Source organism: Leuresthes tenuis, unplaced genomic scaffold (genome assembly GCF_036924035.1).
Source record: "Leuresthes tenuis unplaced genomic scaffold, fLeuTen1.0.hap1 SCAF_10, whole genome shotgun sequence".
NCBI lineage: Eukaryota > Metazoa > Chordata > Actinopteri > Atheriniformes > Atherinopsidae > Leuresthes > Leuresthes tenuis.
The window spans coordinates 6,684,047-6,706,918 of record NW_027325364.1 but is presented as its reverse complement, the minus strand read 5'-3'; the positions used below and the strand labels follow the sequence as shown (position 1 = coordinate 6,706,918).

Here is a 22,872-nt window from a genome sequence, read left to right as displayed (position 1 = left end):
TTTATGAAATTTGCACTATAAATAAACTCGGCTTGTCTTGCCTTAAGTGTAAACATGACCACTAGTCAGAAGAAAGCTGCTCTACATTTCTGTATCCAAACAGACTTAGGAAGTGAAGAGGAGCTGTGTCGGCTGAGCTACAGTGCTGCATTTAATGTCTGCAACCATAATGGATTATTCTGAGCTCACTGAGACCCTCACAACCTGGTTAATCAATTTGATTAAAACACACACTCATATAAACACACGCACATGGCAAGACATATGTGAGGGCATGGACACACATAAAAGGGACATAATAAAAGCAGAGATACACAAAAACACATACTGAGATACACCCACAGACTGCTCAGAGGGTGGCATGGATACTTGGATATTAATACAATGTGCTTTGCGCCAGCAGCCCCGAGGGATTTAAACACACTCACACACACACTCCCCTTCATGTTTATCCAGACCTCACTTTTAATAAATATTTGAATTTGCCACACTTTTAAATTCTCAGCCCCAGGCCACACTCACACATCTGGGTCCTCTTCATCCATCCCACCCCCTTCCTTCTCTCATCATCCCTCTGTTTTCTTCTTCTCTGCTCTGTTCTCCCTTCTGCCATCATCCTTCTACCTCTCCCTTTTCCTTCCTCTTCATCTTTTCTTTTGTCTTGCTCCACAGGGCTCATCTTTTCATGCATCACATGACATGCAAAGCAATGAAATCGGCAACAGAAAAGCACACACACACAGGGACACACAAATACCATTTTCTCTCTCAGTTTTCAAGGCAGTGAAATGTTGGTGATGTAGTAATATGGAAGATAAAACAGAAACTTAGGGTATTAAACCATTAATACCACAATAAAACCACATGTTCTACTACTAGAACTACAGTAGCCACTTTATACATAACTCAGTCGATACCTTGGTGCTATTACTTTGAGTGTAATGAATTTATTCATAATAGAGCTATTAGTTGTGTTTTACTTTGTGACATTAAAAGGTTGTGTAAAAGTAAATAAACAGCTTTCTCCCAATTTGAACCGACTTTGTTTTAAACATTAGACTGTATGTTCAAACCTCTGTTCCCTAACCCGGTCCAACTGAAAGGACCAATCAGGGTAGCGCTTTAACATCTCTAAAAGAAAAACCTGCCATACTTTGTCAAAGAGTAAATTGTTATGGCTAGTCATAGCTGTGTATTGGTACTTCAAACTACAGCGCACCTTCAAAGGTGTCCATACACCAGTGCACATGAGCGGTTTTCATATGAAAGACCAACTTCATATAAAGCAGGTTACTGTAACTCAGAGCACAGTTCTTGCTGTAGCTAAATTAAGACATGACCTAAACTAGAGATAACAGGACCACAGTGAGGACTCACGCTTGGCCAACAGGTGTGTTCTCCGGCACATTCACACTGTAGGTGGAGTTGGTAAACTGTGGTGGTCGGTATCCAGCGAGGATGGCAACGTTGGCTGGTGGACCTTTGCGGCCCCGTCCATCCACTGCCTGCACCCGCAGCAGGTACTCCTTGCTGGGGGTCAGAGGTCGTCCAGTGGTCCTGATCACACCAGATCGACGGTCCACCTCGAAGCACTCCTCACCTCCTTTACAGGCAGATAAGAGGGAAAATGAAAGAAGGCAATGTTCTTGTCCATTACTTTTATTTAATAAAGAACATATTCAATATTCTAAACTGTTTTTAGGTCACACATTTCCTATGAACCAAAAGAACCCTGTTATATCCCAAGGAAAGCTTTTAGAAATAACTGTTCTTTCTGAAATGATTTTTTAAAATGTGTTTAAACAGATTTCCCAGTAAAAGCAAAAACAGAGAAAGAACTTGACCCATTATTGACCTAAATTGAAAATGTAGAACTAAGTTGCATTGGAAAGTTGTTGAGACATGTCTTGCAATTTTTAGGCATACTTTTCTCAACACAACATAAACAAGTATTCTGATCAATAACCTGGCTTTTATTTGAATATGGGATTAGTTAGTGAAGTTGACCATGTAAACAAGCATCAGTCAGTCTTTTAGTTTGTCCATTTGTATATAAATAAATGGACGGAGTCCCAGCTGCCCAATTATAAAAAGCCAATTGAGGCAAATTGATGCTTGAGGGATCCTGGGTGTTTGCGCTTATTTCTGTGAGTTTATTTGAGAGCTACTTAACACCCTCTGAAGACTCAAAGAAAAAAAAAGAAAAAGACTGTTAATTTTACCCACACCCCCCAGGTTCGATAAAAAGAAAGGGTGGAGATGGGGAGGGTGGAGGTAAGGAAAGTAGGGTGGGATCGGAGGGAGAAGGGAGAAGGAGATGAAGAAATAATAAATACACAAGGAATAATACAGAAGAGAGGAAGAAATGATGTGACAGAAGGATGGGAGAATCAGAAAAAGAATGAATGTATGATGGGAGGAAAGGAAGGAAACAAGAGTTTGTAGTGAACTGAGTGATGTGGAAAGAATTATGAAGGAGGATAAAGAAAGAGAAGAATTATGAAAAGAAGATGAGAGAGAAGAACTGTGCAAGTAAAGAAGAAAAAAGGAAAATGCAAGAAAATAATCCCCTGCTATTTAGCAGAGAGATCTGAACCAGCAGCTGCATCCAGACCTGTCAATCATCTCCTCATCAGTTGATCTGAGATTCACTGAAAAAGTTGCATGTTTGCATCTACAGGTACGATTTCAGTATTAAAATGGACAAACAAAAAAAAATATACAAAAAAACTGTACTTGCGAGTAGAATTATTTAGCCTCCCCTTTGATTTCTCACAAACAACTTCAACTTTCACTATAACATAAATACAGGAGGTCAAAACTCTTTTGTTCTGACTTCATTCTTTGATATCAACAGCAAAATCTCATCAGCAGGTATGTTATTCACTTAAGAAATAAAGGAGCTAATAATGTTTTACCAGTACATTGTCTCGTGTTTTATATCCTCACTATACAATCTGACATGTTGTTGGTGTTTTCTTCAATGTTTATTCTAACATAAAAAGTCTGAATTTCATCGTCCCCATTTGAAATTGAATGTATCGTTACACTGGAACCCAAAAGCCAAACTTGTTTAAAACATTTCCTAAATAAGAAATAGTTCTTAAAGTTATGGACAGTCTGTGAAGTTCTGAGTTTATGCAGCTAATTTGAGAAGGTAAAACGGGTTTTTGACTCGTATTGATTGCCTGTAGCCATGTTACTTCACCGTTCCTATTTGCAGTGCAGTCTTAATAATCTGGGCCAGAAAGAGAGATAAGTATCCTTCTGTTACCAAACTGCAGATGTTGGAAAAGTGAGTACTTCGGAACAAAACTGTCCGTCAAATATTTGCCTACTGGTTTAGTGTGTGGTGTTCTGAGCTTATTAAAGGTAATTCATGTATAAAACATGCTTCTATGGTTGCACAAAGCTGCACAGCAATCTCAAATAAGACACAACCTGCTGAGGAGAAGGGTAGAGTCAAGTCGAGATGCCCACTTCAACTCCCTTAAACTAGTCGCTATGGGCAGAGGTGGAAACACAGAGCTGCAAAGGGAGCTGTGGTATTTTAATCTTGTGGTATTTTCACCAAACAATGTCACAAGCATTTAATCAAGAACAAAAATGGTTCTCACAGTTCTGATGAACTGTCACATCTACACTAATTATTACATTAATCTATTTTTGAAATGCCTAAAATTTGGAGCTTTAATCATGGATAGCACAGTGAATATGAATTTTCAAAGAACTGCTTGACCTCCATCGGACAGCTACTTAAACTGTGAATGTAAGATGTTCAGATGGAGGAAAATCACATCATATCCACTAATTGGCTTTCCACAAACACACACACACTGTGTGAACATATTTCAATATTGGCATGATGTTTAAAACAAATTTCTGGATTATTTGTCAGTACACATGTAGTCACAATACGCCAAAGGGAAGTCAGAAGATTTTAATATGAGAGCATTAGAAATTAGCTCTTAAAATATCAGTCTAATTCCATACTCCTCCTTCCTTCAGAATTTTAAGAAAAATTTAATAACTCCACAGCCACCGGCACCCATAGGCCTACCTTGCACCTCTCCCACTCGCTGCCTCTCCAGAGACTTTCCTATTATTCCCAAATCTGGGAGCGTTCTTTGCCTTGGGGGGCGATTAACAGTGAAGCTCCATGGCGTTTATGTGCGTTCTTCTCTCCCTCTCCCACTTGACGGTAATTGGAATTCAACAAGTCAAATTTTATTTAGAAGTCACTCCTTTGAGCAAAACAGGTTTGTCACAGTGTCTGGCAGAGCAGCAACAGACCTAATTACAGATACAGGCAGGAGATAAATGCAGGAGCAAACATATGACAGGTTTCAGAAAGAATCGACTACAGAAAGAGGGAGTCTGACTGTGGTAGGGAAGGAAAAGATGACAGAAGAGTGATTTGAATTTTCTTGTTAAAAGCCCTTTTTCTGAATTTTGAATCTTATTTGTCATGACAGAAGATTCACTATCAAATCAAAATGGTTCTTTTCTCAGAGCTCAAGTTCAGCTTTAAACACCTCACAGCTGAAACGTACATTTTGGAGTACACCCATTTTAGTAAAAAAAAAAGAAAAGGTGTCAATATACTTTTAACTATATAGTTACATAGCAGTTTATACAGCATAATTATCTATGTAGTTCTTATGGATAATGAAATTAGAAATAACATGAATAAAAAAACAAACATTAAACACTCACCGTCTAGTAGAAGGAACTGTGCTTGACTCTGTGTCCCATCTCGTTGCCGTGCCGACAGTCGGTAGACAACGGAGCCAGGAGTGGCGTCAGGACCAATGGCGCCCAGGTAAGGTGAAGGAAACATTGCCCACTGCAGGTCAGCCTGACTGGGCATGCTCAGAGTCAACCTGCACAGGTACCACTCATCACCTGGAGAGGAGGAAGATAAAACAAGGGATATTAACTTGACATTAATGTCTGTGATTACAGTGATGGATGTCATTATAAACAATTTGTGTGGTTGCAAATTTACATTTAATCTTTAATCTGTTTTGTCCAACATTTTTATAATTTCTTTAGCCTCCACTTGACTTAAACAGTGCATTACATCCACTCTTGATGCCCCTGCAGACCCTCTGGTTACTCTGACTTGCATCACATGCACGTAAGGTGAAATTTTTGGTCACATGTAGTTCTTTGAGGTAAAATACACCTGCTTTTAGCTGTTTTTAACAAAAGTGACAAAAGACAAAAGCTGTTATGGTTTAAGCTGACTAAAACATTTTCTACAGAGAAGTTAAATCAAAAATAAAAACCTCTGAATGAGTCCTTACATGACTGAAAACTGTGCTGATGACTCATACTACTGAACATTGGATAACTGCCACAATCTGTTGTTTTGTGTCTGCAACCTTTTTTCCCTCCCTAAAGTTAGCAGAATCATTCAAAAATGTGTTTTCCCCCAATAAATGTCTGCCTTTAAGCTCCTAAATGCTCCACAATGTATCTAACTTTGTCAAAATAACTGTGCCAAGACACCAGGTATACTGTAATTTAAAGTACATTTTTACAGATTCAAATATTAGAGATGAATATCCAGAAAATGGCTTTCAAATGTATCCTATACAAATTACAGCAAAAACATTAAGACAAGCTTCAAATTGGAGTGATCATGCATCTATGGATCACATATCATACAGATATGATAATCTTTATGATTAGCTGCAGTCTATATTACTGTGTGCTATTAAGAGAGCAGTTTCAGATATTGTTTGATTGACAACAACTATTTTCTGCGAACAGAAATATGTGCCAGTAAAATAAAAGAGGCTGAAAAGCTTATTGATGTTCCATGTTGATTAATGAAAACATTCAATTTGATGAGTGCATGTTATAATTTTGAGAGGATCAAAATGCTCTTTTATGTATTATTTCCTTTTCTGAGTCATTTGTTAAAAATGTCGCACTCTCAAATTCTGAAATAACAATTTGAGCCAAATCATGTGCAACGGTGTCATTACATTCATTCATATCGATGCTGCGTTACAGACTCTACAAACAACAGTTTTGCATATTTAAGTTGCTGCTTCTGTTTTGTAAATGGTTGCTATTGTGGTCTCAGCTTTGTAGTAACAAAGCTTGTTAGCTAAGCTAGTTCACCGTGTTCAGACAGCAAGAGTAAAAGAGGAGCAGCCAAAGGGGACATGGTAACATTTCTTTACAACATTTGTCATGTTTACTGGTGTTTCATCTTCATCTTTCTCCACGAGAAAGACAAGAGTGAAGAAGTAATGTGCTGGTGGAGAGAAAAAGAAAGCAGTTCCTCCAACAAAACTTTCAGAAAAAAAGGCATGAACACAGCAGGGTCTCCCATTTGCCCAGTCAAAAATACACACACACATGCTTGTCTACAATTCTATCCTCTGTCTTTATCTTGTTTCTCATGTTGTCTGTTTCTGAGGAGGGATTTGTTCAATTTGGAGGTGCCTCAGCGCTCGTTGTTGTTTTGGCTCCTGTGTCGTTTCACAGCAGCGCAGGAGACAACAACCCGAACAAGAGAAGAAACTTCACTTCAGAGAGACCAAAGAAGAAGAGAAGGGTGAGGTGATGACAGGGATGAGGAGGAGGAGGAGGAAGAGGAGGAGACAAAAGAACAACATCTATCTCTGTTTCAGTTTTATATATCACCTCTGAAGGTCTGTCAACAAACTGAGAGCAGAGGAGGCAATACAGGAGAGGAGATGAGGAAGTACAGGTCCCTCTACTCATCAATGTAGACAGAAATTAGGGAATTAGAGTTGAATAGGAAGAAAGTATAGGAGGAAGGAGGACATATGAAGTATGAGAGCGAGAGGGAGAGAAATAGCATACAGGAAGAAATAGGGGAGTAAAGGCAAAAATTAGGAGACAAATGAGTGAAAGTAGATTAAAAAATGGCATGCAAAAAACAAATGAAGAAGAGGAAAACTGAAATGTGAGAGTTGTGAAGGATAGAAGACGAAGAGAAGAAGCAATAATAAGAACTTACTTAATTAAAAGAAAAGAAAAGAAATTGGTTGCAGTTTGTGCAAATGTTTCACTCCTTCTGGGACTTATGATCCTGTCAGGCTTCTCTGTGATATACACTGTCCACATATACTGTTGTCCTTGAATCTCAAGTAGAAACAAATGTCCCCAATTCACAGAAATACACAGACAAAAAAACATCTTTCTTGAACGTCGATATGTTTTCTTTCCAGTATCAAAATGATACAGTACATCAACTGCACATTCATGAGTAACTGCAAACAACAGATACTGACTAAGTGAGTGTACTTTTAATGGTGTTGTTCCAGTTTAAAACAATCTGTTAAAAACATGGTGACATCATCCTTCCTGTTTCTCACACAAAGCATAGGGGGAGATGTAGTTCCATAAGTAAACGTAAAACTTTATCAAATCAGTAGAGCTAAGAAAATCTGATTTATTTTTTTTTCCCAGCAACAAAACTGTCCCAGATCATGAATAGTGTATCTCATATGTAAATGAATGCTATTTTTTTAGACATAATCTGAAAATAACAGTATATACTGTGCCAGGCTAATATATGCAGTGAGTCTACCAACACCTGTAAATAAAAGCATAAAAAGGAAAAAAAAAAAACTTTTGAAGAGGAGAATGTGGTGATAACAAAGAAGAAGCCTTCCAACTCAGTGCTCCCAGCTTCTTCTGCATCACTGGTCCTCAGTCAACCCACAAAATCTAGAATAATCACATCTATTTCTGTCTGTTATTTTTCATACACAGCTCACAACCCAGCGTATGTAAGTGAAATGAAATCTGTCCCATTATCATGATAAACATCAACACTTTCAGATGCAGCGCCAGAGGTCAGCACCATGTGTCAACCCAGGCACGAGCTATAAAAACTCTGCCTCTCTCTATGGAAACGCACATCCAGGAGGGGGAGAGGGGGGAGCAGAGCTGTCAGCTGGACAAAATGCCTCCCTCATACCTCCGGGCAGATGAAAGGTCACTGACACCAGAATAATGATTTTTGAAGACTTGTCACAACAGCAGATGGAGAGCCGACTGGACACCTGCAGTACAGGATGATCTCTGCAACATTGAGGACGCTGTTATCTTAAGACAAAGTTGCAGAGCTTCCTGATGAGCATGAACAAGTCAAAAGTGCTTTCTAACGTTTTTGCTGTAGTTCTGTCAAGCAGCCAAGACAATAAATAATACAAAAAGACCTGAAAATCACTAACCGAAAGAGAAAGTAATCCAGATTCTTCAAGAGTTTGACGAGAGACAAGTGTGAACATATGAAACATTATATAACAAATTAACCTTGCAGTCACGCAGGCAACCATCTCTGTTTTTGCTGTAATTGGTCACATAATTTTGTCACGTACCATGTGTGCTTCTGGAGGATTCAACTAAGGGCAAAACCAGCAGAGTCAGACTGTAGAAAATGTCTAGATTTTCAGGATATAAACAATAGACAGATTTCCGTTCACTAGAAAATCGTCTTTTGAAATAATTACAAAACATAATGCAAATTAGAGATTTTTACATTAATTTCCATTAATTAGTTTGATACAAATAAACTAGTCTGTATAGTGTCTTCAGAGGTTGGTGGTGTGGACTACATCGCTTGTGATTATAAATCAGTAGATGTAGTAGATGAAACAAACTGCAGTGGACATAAACAAAGGGAAAATGGAGAAAGCTCTACTTCAAGCATTACTTTCTTTTCTCTGAATGTCTGGGACTTTATAAACCCGGGAAAGCACTGATCTGTTCCGTGAGTTCATCGTTTATCAGCTGAAAGTCACATATTTCAATCTGAGCCAGGTCAAACCAGTTCTTTTCATTACAGATAAACTTTTTTTTTTTTTTCAGTTTCAATTAACCTTTTCATATTCATATTTTCTGAAATAACATCAAAAACTGCCATGGAAACCCCTCTAGTGAATGCAAAAGCTAAAAATTGTGTTTAGTTTAAGATCACAGCAAACAAACCAATAACGTCCAGCAGACTTAAAGACTTTACAGTTAAATATTACGTAATTCTTGAAAATGCATTGCAACAGTCTAATGATGTAATTGTTTATTTTAATGTTTTTTTCCCCTCCAAAACCAAAAATTTGAAAAACTACAGTGTTATTAGACTTTCAGTCATTCCTATCACTCACAGCACCCAGTTAAGGTTCGGGAGAAATTATAATCTTTGTTGTCCAGATGAGCATTAAGTCCATTGTTATGATGCAAAATTAGCCATCTGTACAAGTCGATGAGGTGCACAGGGAGCAGTACGGCGAGTATGAGTATGCGCATAGCCTGGTTTAAGGAGAAACAGTGAAAACATTTTCTGTTCCACTAATTTACATTTTTCATTATTAAAAGAGAACACCTGCACAGCCTATTCTCACTCTGACTGCGCCACATGACATTTTTTGGAGTTCTTGGTGTCACAAATAAGTGCAAAAGTATCACCTAAATGTCAGTCCTCGTCAGGGTAGTTAAACATAACGAAATTATGTTTTTCCCCATTATTATCCTCCATGTTATGTGAAGCTTTATATCTGAAACCAAACCACAAAGAAGAGGACAGTGCTCTGCACACTGGATGTGTTGAAGCTACTTGCCTTATCCAGCTAAACAACAAAGTTTAGCCAGAGTGAAGTGCAGCACTCCTTCATATCCCCTTTCACTCAGAACACAGGAAATGTGCCTCGCAGCCTGAACGGCGTACTGATCCCTGATGCGAGCCGCTGAGTTAAAGCCAGAGCTCGATGAACACATGCATGCATGCATGCATACAAAAATGCAAAAAACTCAGGGCAGTGGACAGCCTGAAGCGGTGAAGAGTAGTGGATGAAGAAGAATGGTTGAGAACCTGAGTGGTGTGGAGTCATTTCCACACTTGATGGATGTGTTTGACCTCTCAAGCATGGCATCATTTGTCTGGGTTCTTCCACATCTCAGTCATGAAATGAGTGCAAAATGATGTCATCTATGTGAGTTTTGTCACTTTCTACTTAACTGTATAATTTCCATTTGCTGAAGTGAGTCTGAAACACATCTCCAGGCAAGTAAAGATGTATCTGAGCTTTTCTGGACTGTCTAATACACAAAAAAGCGCCTGAAAATGAGCCTCAATTTGTTCTGCTCTGCTTTTCATCCATGACTCTTTTTTTTATCCCTCTGCTTCTACCCATATCCTCTTGTGTTTTGGGGTTTCATTGGTTAGATTAAATTTTCACTGGCACTGAACTGCACCACAGTTTTTAATGTTGAGTGAGTTGCTTCACACTGCACTGAATCTGTTGAACTGTAAGTCTTATGATGGGTCGATGAACAGCGGAGTAAAGAAATGCAGGACAGCATCATTGATCTCACCTGAATAAAGAAACCGAACTACAGAAGCTAAAGGAGGAAATTCTCTGTGAACAAGCCAACTTACTATATCTGTGAAGAGGCTGCATTCATAAAATCAATTGACACTTTTGTATCTCTTGCACAGCAACTGGTCGGAATATTTTCTTGCTCCAACCAATGGATGAAAATTGTAGAAAAAGCCCACACAATTTCTCATAAGCTCCAGCAGCAGTATAGCTAATGGTAGAACAACTACATGTCATAATGAAATCAAAATCAATATGATGTAGTATGTGTATAGTATGTATGTATGAGTGTTTCTGTATGGTAGGCTTTATAGAAACACTGCTACACATTATACACATTATCTGAGTACAGAAGTCATTTTCAAGGTATTCTGGAATGTAATTTTCTGGAAAAGTTTGAAAAAATATCAACGACTTATATTGCACTCAGGTTTAATATTCCGTATTTTCTGCACTATAAGGCTCACCTGATTATAAAGCGCACCCTCAATTATGGGGTCCATTTCTGTACTTAACCCATACATAAGGCACACCTGATTATAAGACGTACGTATTACCTAATGTTTTCTGATTGGTTTATGGCTGCCAGCATACGTAGTGTATGTATTACGTCCCTGTGTCAGCGGGAAATGATCCGACGGTCAAGGACAACATCGTCGGTCGTTTTTACACTTATAAACTTATATACTGCACATCGGTCTGCATCACCCATCTCAGACTGAAGAACAGGCACTCACTGGGACACGGGCAAAAGCATTAATGATGACACGATTCAATCAAAGTACGAGCTCGATACAATCTTCACCCCATTCAGAGTGAATGGCTGGGATCCGCCTAACCCTGGATTCCCATTAATTTCCAATGTACGAGAGCGAAGAGGCGCGGCAAAAGCGAACGTGGCGGTGAGTGGTGCAACGGGAGAGCGGTGAGTGATGCGGAGGGGGATTAATGCCCCGATGAATGCTCTGCGCTCCCCGCAGTAAATTCAAAATGGCGGTATCCGTGACAGATTTTGGAATACAGTGCACACATAAGGCGCACCAGATTATATGGCGCACGGCCGATTTTTGTGAAAATTTAAGGCTTTTAGGTGCGGCTTATGGTACGGAAAATACGGTACGCATATATTGCACTCTCTAATCTTTATGTCCTGCCCCCTTAATTAAAAAGTCACACAAAAACATTAAAAACTACTGGTCCAGGCTGTTGGGCTGACCAATCAAAGAAGCCTGGTGTAAAAGATTGATACATGTAAAGAGCACATGCAAATATGCAGATACAAATCACTCTCTGCTTGCCTTTTCATTGCAACACTAAATAAAAACAATATCTTATTGCAACCAATCTATTTGCAGGCAAAATCCATAGATGTTGCTGGTAATAATAGCTGTGGACTGAGAAAAAAGTAAAACCCAAGTCTTAAGTTACAAAATGTTTGTCCAGCAAATGTCCAGCAGTCTGTCCACATTAAAACTGGACTAAAACATATTGTTAACATGTTAAAAAGCATGCTAACTTTACTACAAACAAAATAAAAAGCCAGAAGACCTTACAAAGCAGCCAAAAATCCAGAAATCTTGATCAAGAATTACTTATCAGCCGCCAGAAAAGCTTGTAAAACAAAGCAAAGCTTTCTCAAACAGTAATATTGTGAAAGACGGTGGTTGATATAATCGCCTTTTTCAGTTCAGTTATCTAATGTGTGGCCCTTTGGTTACTGTAACTACTTCAATATGGCCATTTGGCAAAAGATGTTGCCCAACTTTGGTATAAAGGCCTCAATCATCAGCACAGACATTAAGATGTTCCATGATATCATACTCAAGACGGTAATTTTTGATCAAGTGGGTTGAAGCAGATTACCACCGATGTTTGATGTTGGAAGTCCCAACTGGAGAGAAAAAACAGAAGAGCTAATGTTTGTAGGAGAAATGCTATTTTTTTTCATCTGTTTTAGTAAATTCCCTATTGCTTGTCCTCTTACTGTCATCTCTGCTGTGCCTCTCATATACTCTACATTTAGGTCCCAGTTGAACTACTGTCACATTGTTTATGCAATCTTTGTGTTTGCCACAATGCATTCTTCCTCTGGTTGTATCTTGACAGAGATTTTTTTTTCATACGCTAAGTGCTGGCAGACATTTGAGCTTTTTGTCTCTGTTCTGTTTGAGTGAGTTGATTGTCCTCTGCTTATCTGCTGGATCAGTTTGGTTCAGGCAATGGCCTAATTTTCTGGCAGAGATCGATAAAGTTTTTCAAAGCTCTCAAGAGTTAAAAACCCCTCACAATTTGATGTCTGTAGAGAATGCAGTTTTTGTCGTTTTAAACATTTTAACACGAAGTGTAGAGGATGACACATCCTTCACACAAGCGGATAAACACTCCCAGTGAAGTGTGGCTAAGTCCATCTTAAGCCGCCACTTACTCATTTGAATCTCAATGCAGAGCGTGTCACGCCTTGTTATGCAAAACTAGGGTAAAAAGAGAAAGGGAATTGTGCTTTGTTTACTCAAAACTCCATTCTGCTGTCTTTTAATTCAAATTCATTTATTTGTTTTGGGAGGGGATTGGTTTGTTTGACACACAGCGTATCGGGATCAGAGCGGGAGGCAACAAAATTGAGAGGACAGAGACACAATGAGAGGAGCTATTTTCTGAGTTTTTCCTCAGAGTATCTGACTTGAATGGCAGCTGATGTATTTAGCGTGAAGCGGAGCTGTGGCAGTCAACCAACACGGCTTCAGAAATAGAAAACTGCTTCTGCTGCCTGTGCTCATAAGAGCTTCAATTATGGGAGGTATGGAAAACAAAATGTAGGGGAGGGGGTTACATTAAGATGTTGCGGTGCCCACAGGTTGTCACACAGCCGATAATGATAGGTGATTAAAGTGAAAGACGGGTTTATATATGAAGGGCTTTTAACAAACCCTTTTTTTCCCAACCTGCCATGCAGAGCAGCGGCAGAGAAAAATTGAGATCAAAACAGACAAGAGACATTAAAGATGAGAAGAAAAGTGCAAAGAGATGTCAAATATACAAAGAGAAAACAAGCAGAGGCCCAGAAAAAAGCAGCACAATGATTCCAAGATCACTTTTCAACTCTGTTAAGTTTCTTTGAAGAAATAAGCAAATAAATTTACACTAACTCAAAAAACGAAAAATACTAACATTTCTGTGTCAACTACAAAAATGCATAGAAACAGAAGCTAATGTTGTACTGTTTCTGTGGTTAGAAGTTGAACATACTGAGAAGAATATGCAGATTTGAGACAAAGTCTGGCCTGAAAAGGAACAACAAAGTTCAAGATCAAAGTTGAGATGGAAAACATTTGGTATAGAAAAAAACAGTTCTTTCTGAAAACAGTTTAAAATAGAAGCATCTTTTTCGAATCAGCTCTGACGCATCAGCCATCAAGAATAAATATGAATTATATTTTCATACATAAAACAAGAATAATCACAGTACCAACTAAAACAGCTTTCAGCCTTAAAGAACAGCTTTATGGACAACAGAACTATGGACCTGCTACTTTCATTTTGCCTGCCTTGATGCTTTGTTCTCATCTCTTTGTTTTAGTTTTTGACCTATGCATTTCCACGTTTCATGTCTTAGTTTTATTTCCTGCTTATTTCTAATCTTTTCCATCCTTGTGTATTCATATGTTTTACTTCTGTCCTTATTTCACACAATTTTTTAGTTGAGCTTCCTGCAATACTCTGATCTGTATTTTGAATTTTTGGTTTATGTTTTTTGGCACCATGCTCCACTGCTTTGTCTTTTGTCTTGTTTAATAAAGGTTTATCTATTTTCACCTGTTTTCACCTGCCACCAGAGTCTTAGGCTGTCTTCAAATTGTCCACTCACTCACAATGAGGTAAATCCCTCACTTTGCACCAAAAGGTAACGCAAAGAAGCTATTTTGGATGTTTGTCTTTTTTTATTGTTTATTTCTACATTGCCTAGTGTGCTGCTGAAGAATGGCTCAACAAAAATAACATAAATACAGACAGTTATTACTGTTATTTCAGTTCAGCAACACAGAGTAAAATATGTATCATACTTTGACAGAGTGCCATGGTGACAGAAGATCACTCGATCCCTTTTAGCCCTGATGTTTGTGTATGCATCAGGTGAGTTGAGACACGCAAACAGACACAGCTGTGTTGGCACTGGAGAAAGATTAGAGAAAGCTGTGTTACTCTGCACGGCAGATACACACACACACATGCACGTCTCTCTATCTTTCTGAGGAACCTCTCTGACATAACCATCATCACTACAGGTCTTCTCTCAGCCCCCAGCAGATGTATTGCTAATGTTGGGGGTACATAAAAGTAGACACAAAAACACACATACACAAGCACTTGACTGTTTCTGTGTGTATATGTCTCTATATCTATATGTGTGTGTGTGTGTTTGTGTGGAATTGACAGTATGCAATGCATCTCTGTGGTGACTCGCAGGCTGCAGGTGTTCTCGTAGGACTGGTTGCCGGGACAACACGATTAGTCTCTGCGACATGTGAAAGCTACCCGGCTTTGTGTCACAGTGGGTGTGTATGTATGTTGGATACTGAATATGTGTGACAAGTTTAAAGTGCATGATTTTAAGTTGCTCTAGTTTCTGTTTTTAAACAGTTTTATGATTCAAAATATTTCTTGTATTTTGTGGTTAATATCCATAATAACACAATTTAGGGTGAGTTTTTTCCCAGTATTGAAAACGACTAACAGAAAAGCACATGTACACGTACATGCCTTTCCTACCAGCTACCACAGAGTGAAACAGTGATATCAAAGGTAAAACATTATATGAGTGAACCTAATAGTTTTTCTTATCTGTATTACCATACATAGCTGAGAAACTTATAAGAATGATCTCCAAATAAAGTATCCTGCTGGACTACAAACCCACCAACAGTCTCTCAGACAAAACTGGTCCACATAAAACATCCAATTATACGTACAAAGACTTATTTAGTGCATAGCTTAACACTTAAGTGACAGCTCCTCAGCATTCATCTGTCTAAAAGATAAGGGACTGTTTTGAGGACATTAATGGCCACACTCTGTAACGATAAGACAGATGGTTTAAGAGAAGAGTCAAAGACACCATCTATGTTCAAACTAGTAGAGCAATATCTAAATGTAAGCAGTGACTTGCAGCATTACAAATCAAACACGATACTTATATACCCCTCGAGGTGGTTTCACATCCATTTGCAACTTAAATCGAGTGACCAAAACATCTCACACGTTGGTCAATTAGGTAAACAACCAATTGTTGATAATGAGTTAAATGACCCACATGATGATCAGAGGGGTTATTCACACAAGTGATCACAAATGGTCATTAGTTGGGAATGACTACAGAAGAACTTAAAGCCAATGACCCACCACTAGTCAGTTCAAACTGAAAATGCAATTCAGATCAGAGGTAAAAGGAAAAGTCCAGTTACATTCTCCAGTTCAAGATCTGAGGATTACCATGACCAGAATGACTGATAATCTTCAAACAGAAGTATCTAATAATTTAGCATCTTGCATCTGTATGCCATAAACCTTAGTTCTGGTTGATATGCAGGTAAAATAACTCAAATGTGTCCAAACACTAGGGGTACTGCATGAAGAGTTTGAATAAATAAAAAGAAAATATTACGATACTGTTTTCATAAACAATTTAGATACACATTTACATCCATGCATGGGTTTGGTTCTTGTTGTAAAAAGACTTCACAAGGCAAAGTGAAATAGTTTCAGTAGATATCAATGCCGGTATGGTTTTATTTTCTCCACTTATTAACTTAATCTATATTGTTTATTCTTGTTTTAATTGTGTAGACTTTAATTGTGCATATCAATATGTGAGTATGTCATATGTGTGAGAATTTAGATTTCAGCATACTCACTCTGGAAATCTTGTTTTTAATAGGTATGTGTTGCCAGCTTGAAATTGCAGTGAAATAAATTAGCTCCCATTTTGATCGGTATAAGAGCTGATGTAGACAGTATTATTTAAATGGCTTTACGCTGGATCATTTGTAGGACTAAATAAAGAATAACCCTAAAGAGGCGTAAACGTTTCCAACCAATATCAAGCAGAGATTTCAATTAAACATGTAATAAGAGAGGTAAAAATATTACTTCTTTAAGAAGAAGTCAGTGAAGCGCAACAGATGACACTTCAGTTCATGTTTTTTTTTGCAGTCAAGTCCAAGCAAAAGTGAACACACTAAACAAATCCTCTTCTGTTTGTGAACCCGGCTCTCCATCTGGTCCCTGGGAGCCAGCGGACAGAGGCCTGCTGCATCCTAATTAACCACCTTATAGACTGGCCTACTTTACCTCAGCACACACACACGCATGCAGAAAAAGCCAAAGTCCTGCAGGCACTCAGTTAATTAAGCCCCATTTTTCACTACTGATGAAGAGAGAAGGATAAAAGAGGAAGGACGATTGAAGGAAGAAAGCAGACGCCTTATTTTTTGAGCAGAGAAAACAAGGCACATAATGATAAGAATAATAAATGACAAGAAAGTGATAAATCAGTGCATGAATCTGTCTCTTTGGGCGGGCAGAACACACAAAGCACGAAATAATTAAGTCGTAGAAAAACAACCATATTCCAGTTCAAGTATCACTGATTTCACATTAAAAAGACGTTAGTCAGTGAGGCCAATTACAAACAAAATCAATCATTTAAAACCATACACAATCATCACAAACCCAAACTAAACTCAATCTTCATGATAGAATAAGATCTTTTCCAAAAATGAATCCATTTAGTTCCACTTCATGTTTTGTGGGAGTTTGTTTGAAAAGTGAAACAACCACAGACAGTTTTCAGTGGTTCAAACAATCTATTGGGTTTTAGGAACAATTTATTAAATTATTTTCTAAAAAAACAAGTTTTTCAATCAAAAGGACCAAGCAGGCCTTTGTTCGTACCTTTAAATATTTAAGGTTTCCTCTAAACTATTGCCCCTACAGACAGGAAAAACTCATTTGAGTGCTCAACATCAAAGCCAACATTATTCTTCAGTGTTTCCTTTAACAAAGCACAAAGTCCTCTAAAGGAAGAAAGAGAGGAGGTGGATGGTGCGACACCCTGATATGAAAACTTTCTTTCCCTTCTTTGTTATATTCAGCCATTAACACGACAACAAAAACAAGTTATTCAGTTGCTCGTTGGGTTTAGGCAATAATATCAGTTGGCAAGGTTAGCAGGATTAGAAAATGACCAATGTAAAGGTTCAAATACTTCTTTTTCCAAATATATTGGTATATATAGGTATGTATAGGTTTTAAGCTGTTTCAGTGGTGGGAGACCATGCTGTTAAAGCAATTGCAAGATGTAGATTATTCTTTTGCAAAAGAAATAAAAAACAAAAGAAAATTGTGCATCATATCTGCAGTCACTGCGTAACACAGATTTTAAGATTTGGAGATGGGTGACCGTATGTGTGTTTTAGACTTTGTCTGTCCTGCCCTCTTCCTGACCACTACTGTCATCTGCCACAAGTCCTGGTGGAGTCCTGGGCTCTCAGGAGTGTGTAAGAGGAGCGAACAGCTACATGAAAACTCAATTAGAGTCTGATTCTGCGGTCAGAGTGAAAATGGTGGCAGGAGGACGCAGTGAGGAAGATAGAAAAAATGGATGGAAAAATGAAAAAGAACAGGAGAAAATATCAGCAATGACTTCAGCACAACAAGAAAAAAGTAAAGATTTTTCAGCAGATGCACACCAGATCAGACCAGAATGAATCTGGAACAGACCAGTTTAGTTAAAGGGGAAAAAAATCCGATCTGAACAGATCAGACTTGATAAGAACAGAAAGCAAACTGGACCAGACTGAATGAGGCTTGTAGCATGTATGTTGATCCAGGTTATGAGTCTCCGTCATCACTCTGACTCAGGATCAGACAGATGGCACTGACGTGGTCACGCACACTGTGTGATGAAACAGGTTCCACTCCCTGTCCAAGATGGCCTGATTCCAAATAACTAACAAAAAACCTTCTTACTATACATCTTCAGAGGTTTGGTAATAAATATACACAGAAAAAAATAAATGACTTTGTGGGTAGTGAAGCCTTTAACATTTGAGAGTGTAAATTTGATTAAATCAACCAGAAAAGAAAAAAAAATAACAGGGAAGAAAAGAAAAAGATGACCAAGAAGATAAAGTCAAAGAGAGAAAACACTTAATGAAAAATATTTTTTTAAAAAAGGGGGAAAAGCCATGAACAGATCAGCTGACGGAGACCAGTGAGAACCAAACTCAACCATGAAGACCAGGTGGGAACAGAGCAGAAGACCTTAGACCAAGATAAGACTGCTTCAGACAAGCTAGATTTGACCAAACTGCATAAGCCTCAACATGGAAGGCAAAGACCAGACCAAACGAGACTAGACTAGAACAGAAACATCCAATCCTGACAATGTGGTAAAATAGGCTGACCGTAAAGGTTCTCAAACACCAAGCCAACAATGGATCTTAAGGAACATCTTGAGGTGAATGTCTAACTCTTCTGTGTCTCTGGCATAGAACACACTAACTGCCCTGCCAGTTTCCAATATTTCTTCTTCAGAGGTTTGGTAATAAATATACACAGAAAAAAATAAATGACTTTGTGGGTAGTGAAGCCTTTCATGTTCCCTACATTCCTAAGTGTGCTGCTAAATTAATAATTAAGAGGTTTAACCACTTACCTTTAAAGTTAATTCAGCCTAGTTTAATAATGCAAAGGCTGAATTACTTGATTGGGATTTCAAGAATATATGACCACAAGTGTCTACTTCTACATGAATGAGTTGACCATTTTCTAATATAACTGAAATTCATTTATCCCAAGATTTTTTGTGTGTGTGCCCCAGAGGCAGAGAATACTAAATATTTATAGTAAAGTGGAATTGAATACAGTAATTAAAATATTTTCTCAATCAATATGCAGTAAATTACACACACAGTTAAAATTATTGTAAACATAATGTCCCAATGTGTTAAATAAAACAGTGCTAGGAGCTGGGAGAATGTGTTAAAAGTAAAATCCAGCTGCTGTAAAGACACAAACTAGAGGTTTGAAGATCAAAAGAGGGATCAGATGAGACTTTAGAGCGACATAAATTAAATATGGCCGCTGTGTCCACAGAGCAAACTGATGACATCATTGCATCAGCCATCATCATTTAGTTCCCAGAGAGCTAAGCACAGCTTCACTATGGATGATAGTGAGGATCCGTGTTTCCCACGGAGGGGAATTCATAACCCTGGGGGGTGAGGCCCATTTCTGTGCTCAGGAGCCTCAATGGCCCTTGAGTCCAATCAATGCAGGGAAACAGTGGATCCACAGGCTTGATTTGTATTGACTTGGTTGCAGAGAGGATCAATGACACAGGAGGGGAAACGAGTGATGAGTGAAGATTGAAGGAGACAAAAAACAAGGGACAAAAAGATGAAGCAAATTAAACAAGAATATGAAAAAGAAGAAAAGTAAAAGAAAAGACACATGAGGAGGAAAATTGGAAATCAAACACTGAGAATCAAGTCAGTCAACAATAAAATCCTCTATCTGATATCTCCTCTTGATTGGCCAGATGGAAAAAGCATCATGGGAAGTGGAGCATCCAGACGGGTCGAACAGGATTTGCCAATAACTCATAGTGTTTGTTTGAATCTGCTTGGTGGTACGGACAGGTGGAGCCCAGATACAGCACCTCAAGAAATAAAAAGAGTTTCGCCAATCAGAGGAATGCATTTGAAGTGTGTGTGTGTGTGTGTGTGTGTGTGTGTGTGTAAGAGACAGTGAGATTGGTTCTGCAAGAGTTACACCAGAAGATGAAAAGACAACAATAAAGGCAGGGAACATGAAAGGATGGCTAAAAACTGCTGAAAGGAAAAGGAAAAAAACCAAACATTTGAGAGTGTAAATTTGATTAAATCAACCAGAAAAGAAAAAAAAATAACAGGGAAGAAAAGAAAAAGATGACCAAGAAGATAAAGTCAAAGAGAGAAAACACTTAATGAAAAATATTTTTTTAAAAAGGGGGAAAAGCCATGAACAGATCAGCTGACGGAGACCAGTGAGAACCAAACTCGACCATGAAGACCAGGTGGGAACAGAGCAGAAGACCTTAGACCAAGATAAGACTGCTTCAGACAAGCTAGATTTGACCAAACTGCATAAGCCTCAACATGGAAGGCAAAGACCAGACCAAACGAGACTAGACTAGAACAGAAACATCCAATCCTGACAATGTGGTAAAACAGGCTGACCGTAAAGGTTCTCAAACACCAAGCCAACAATGGATCTTAAGGAACATCTTGAGGTTTGGTGAATGTCTAACTCTTCCGTGTTTCTGGCATAGAACACACTAACTGCCCTGCCAGTTTCCAATATTTCTTCTTTTCAGCTGATTCAGCATGTTGATTTGGCGCCAGGTCTATCAGAGAAACAGATAATTCTGAATGGCTTTTGTCTCTGTATAATGTATTTACTGTGATCCACTTAGTGCATTTTTTAAAAATGTTTTGTCTCTAGTTCTTCCTATCGTTGTCCACAACCAGCAAGCCAAATGTCACCAAACTTACTCTGGTGATACAGTCGTCAATAACCATATCCTCAAACTTTCCATGATCCACACAAACTTTTATGATGAGCGAATGGCAATGATGTGATAATAGCTAACGACTGCTCCAAAATTCCTTGTTGAGATCTGTAAATAGACTATAGACTCCTCCTGTGATGGAGAGTTATGGCCTCTTGTGAGGACTCGAGTGTACAATCATCTGTTGATTGTATATTCTAGCTGGTGATTGGATCTGGTCTTTGCAGTGTGTCTGAATGCTATTCCTTTGTCAAGACACTGATGACTAAAGCAGACACGGCAGGAGGCCCTTTTGTTGCCATTCGTTCTTGATGTAAGTTTTGTGTATAAGAACTTGTTGTCCACACATGGCAAACCAGACCAGATTAAGATAGGACTGGACCAAAATAGAAAAGATTAGAACCTCCTGAATACATTTTATAATGATAATTGTCAGTAGGCTTGATGATTTAAAGCACTGTTGAGGTTCTGACAGGCTATAGAGTTAAGTTTTTAAAGTTTTAGGTAGGGACGGTATCAGTGAGGACTCTGGGGACAGAGGTTAGCAGGTTGCTGATATTTCCGACCTCTGTCTGGTAGATTTACTCAAGCTGCTCAGCAAGTCTTATTGAGCATCGTCATGCCAACTTAAGAGGATGACTCTAGTGTGATATAAGACACAACGGCTGTCGTCTAAATTATGAATATCTGAGGACTTTTGTCAGCCATGAAAAAATTAAACAGTGAAAATTTAATGCAGTACTTCATTGATTATTGATGGAGGAACTCCATTGCTGACGACTGTTGGAGTGTGACGTGGGTGTCCTCTCAAATCTATAACCATGTGGACTGTCTCTGGTCTCTGAGTCGGTATGGACAGTATGAGACCATCGTGACAGCAACTGAGAATTTTGTAGATCATGCTATCCAAAATTATATATATGTATATCTCCTCAGCTGGTGGAGGAGGTCTACTGGTAGGTTGGGTTTATAAAAAAACACCAGAGACACCTCCAGGGATTTGAAGGAGTGCAGCTGTGGAGCCACTGGCTGTGCATCTGGGTAATGGTGTGTATTTTAGTGCATTTCCATGAGCTTTTTTGTGACGTGTGTGTGCGTGTGTGTGCGTGTGTGTGCGTGTGTGTGCGTCAGCTCAACTCTCGCTGTGACAAACCCTCAGCAGATCTGATGAAGTGTGAGTGTGTGTGTCTGATGTTTGAGCTTTCAACCCATGATGGGATTTCCTCACTGTGTTTCTGTGTGTGTGTTTGAGTAAATCTGTTATCTCTCACCATCATATGGAGTGACAGAGAAAAATCAACAAAGCCAGAAAGCTGAACTATGAGTGTGTGTGTGTGTTTTTTTTCTTTGCTTGAATTAATGTGTTTCATGCTTCTACAAGATTTTGCATATTTGTGAGTGGTATGGCATGTGCATATATAGAGATGAGTATTTTTCATACAGATCATCATTTGATTCTGCTGATATGTGGCTGCAGTTATATATTCCCCTTGCATTTAATTTGTTCTAAGCAAAAGTTACAAAATGCAGAAACCACAATTAAAATCAGCTTTTTTTGTCCCGAAATAAAAGGTGTGGCCTATAACTATTCATCAATATTCTAACTGGGTTGTTCAGCAACGTAAAATAAGATTTCCAACCATGTACATCTGAAATATTTAGGTCAAAGGGAACTGCAAACTGTGGAGGGAAGAACTGAGAAAAGATTAAAGCCGCCATTGGAACCAGTGACTCAAAGAAACACAAATTGAATAAATTGAGGAACAAATTGATAAAGAAAGCTTTCTCTGTGCTATGGACTGTTCTGGAAACTCTGTAGCTGATTGTGCAAAGAAGAACACTGCACAAGTTGATGAACATAAAGGACAATACTGCCCACCACCTACATTACATATT

At 38.5% G+C, this 22,872-nt stretch overlaps 1 protein-coding gene across 1 annotated transcript in view; it reads right to left on the bottom strand.

The window, feature by feature from the left end:
• LOC140316050 (neural-cadherin) overlaps positions 1-22,872 on the bottom strand; it is a 137,953-nt gene that overhangs the window by 69,818 nt on the left and 45,263 nt on the right. The window contains exons 2-3 of the mRNA XM_072393732.1: positions 4,717-4,905; positions 1,378-1,603 (exon numbers count right to left, since the gene is read on the bottom strand). Of these exons, the coding sequence (XP_072249833.1) occupies positions 1,378-1,603; positions 4,717-4,905 (415 nt within the window). The remainder of the gene's footprint in view (positions 1-1,377; positions 1,604-4,716; positions 4,906-22,872) is intronic.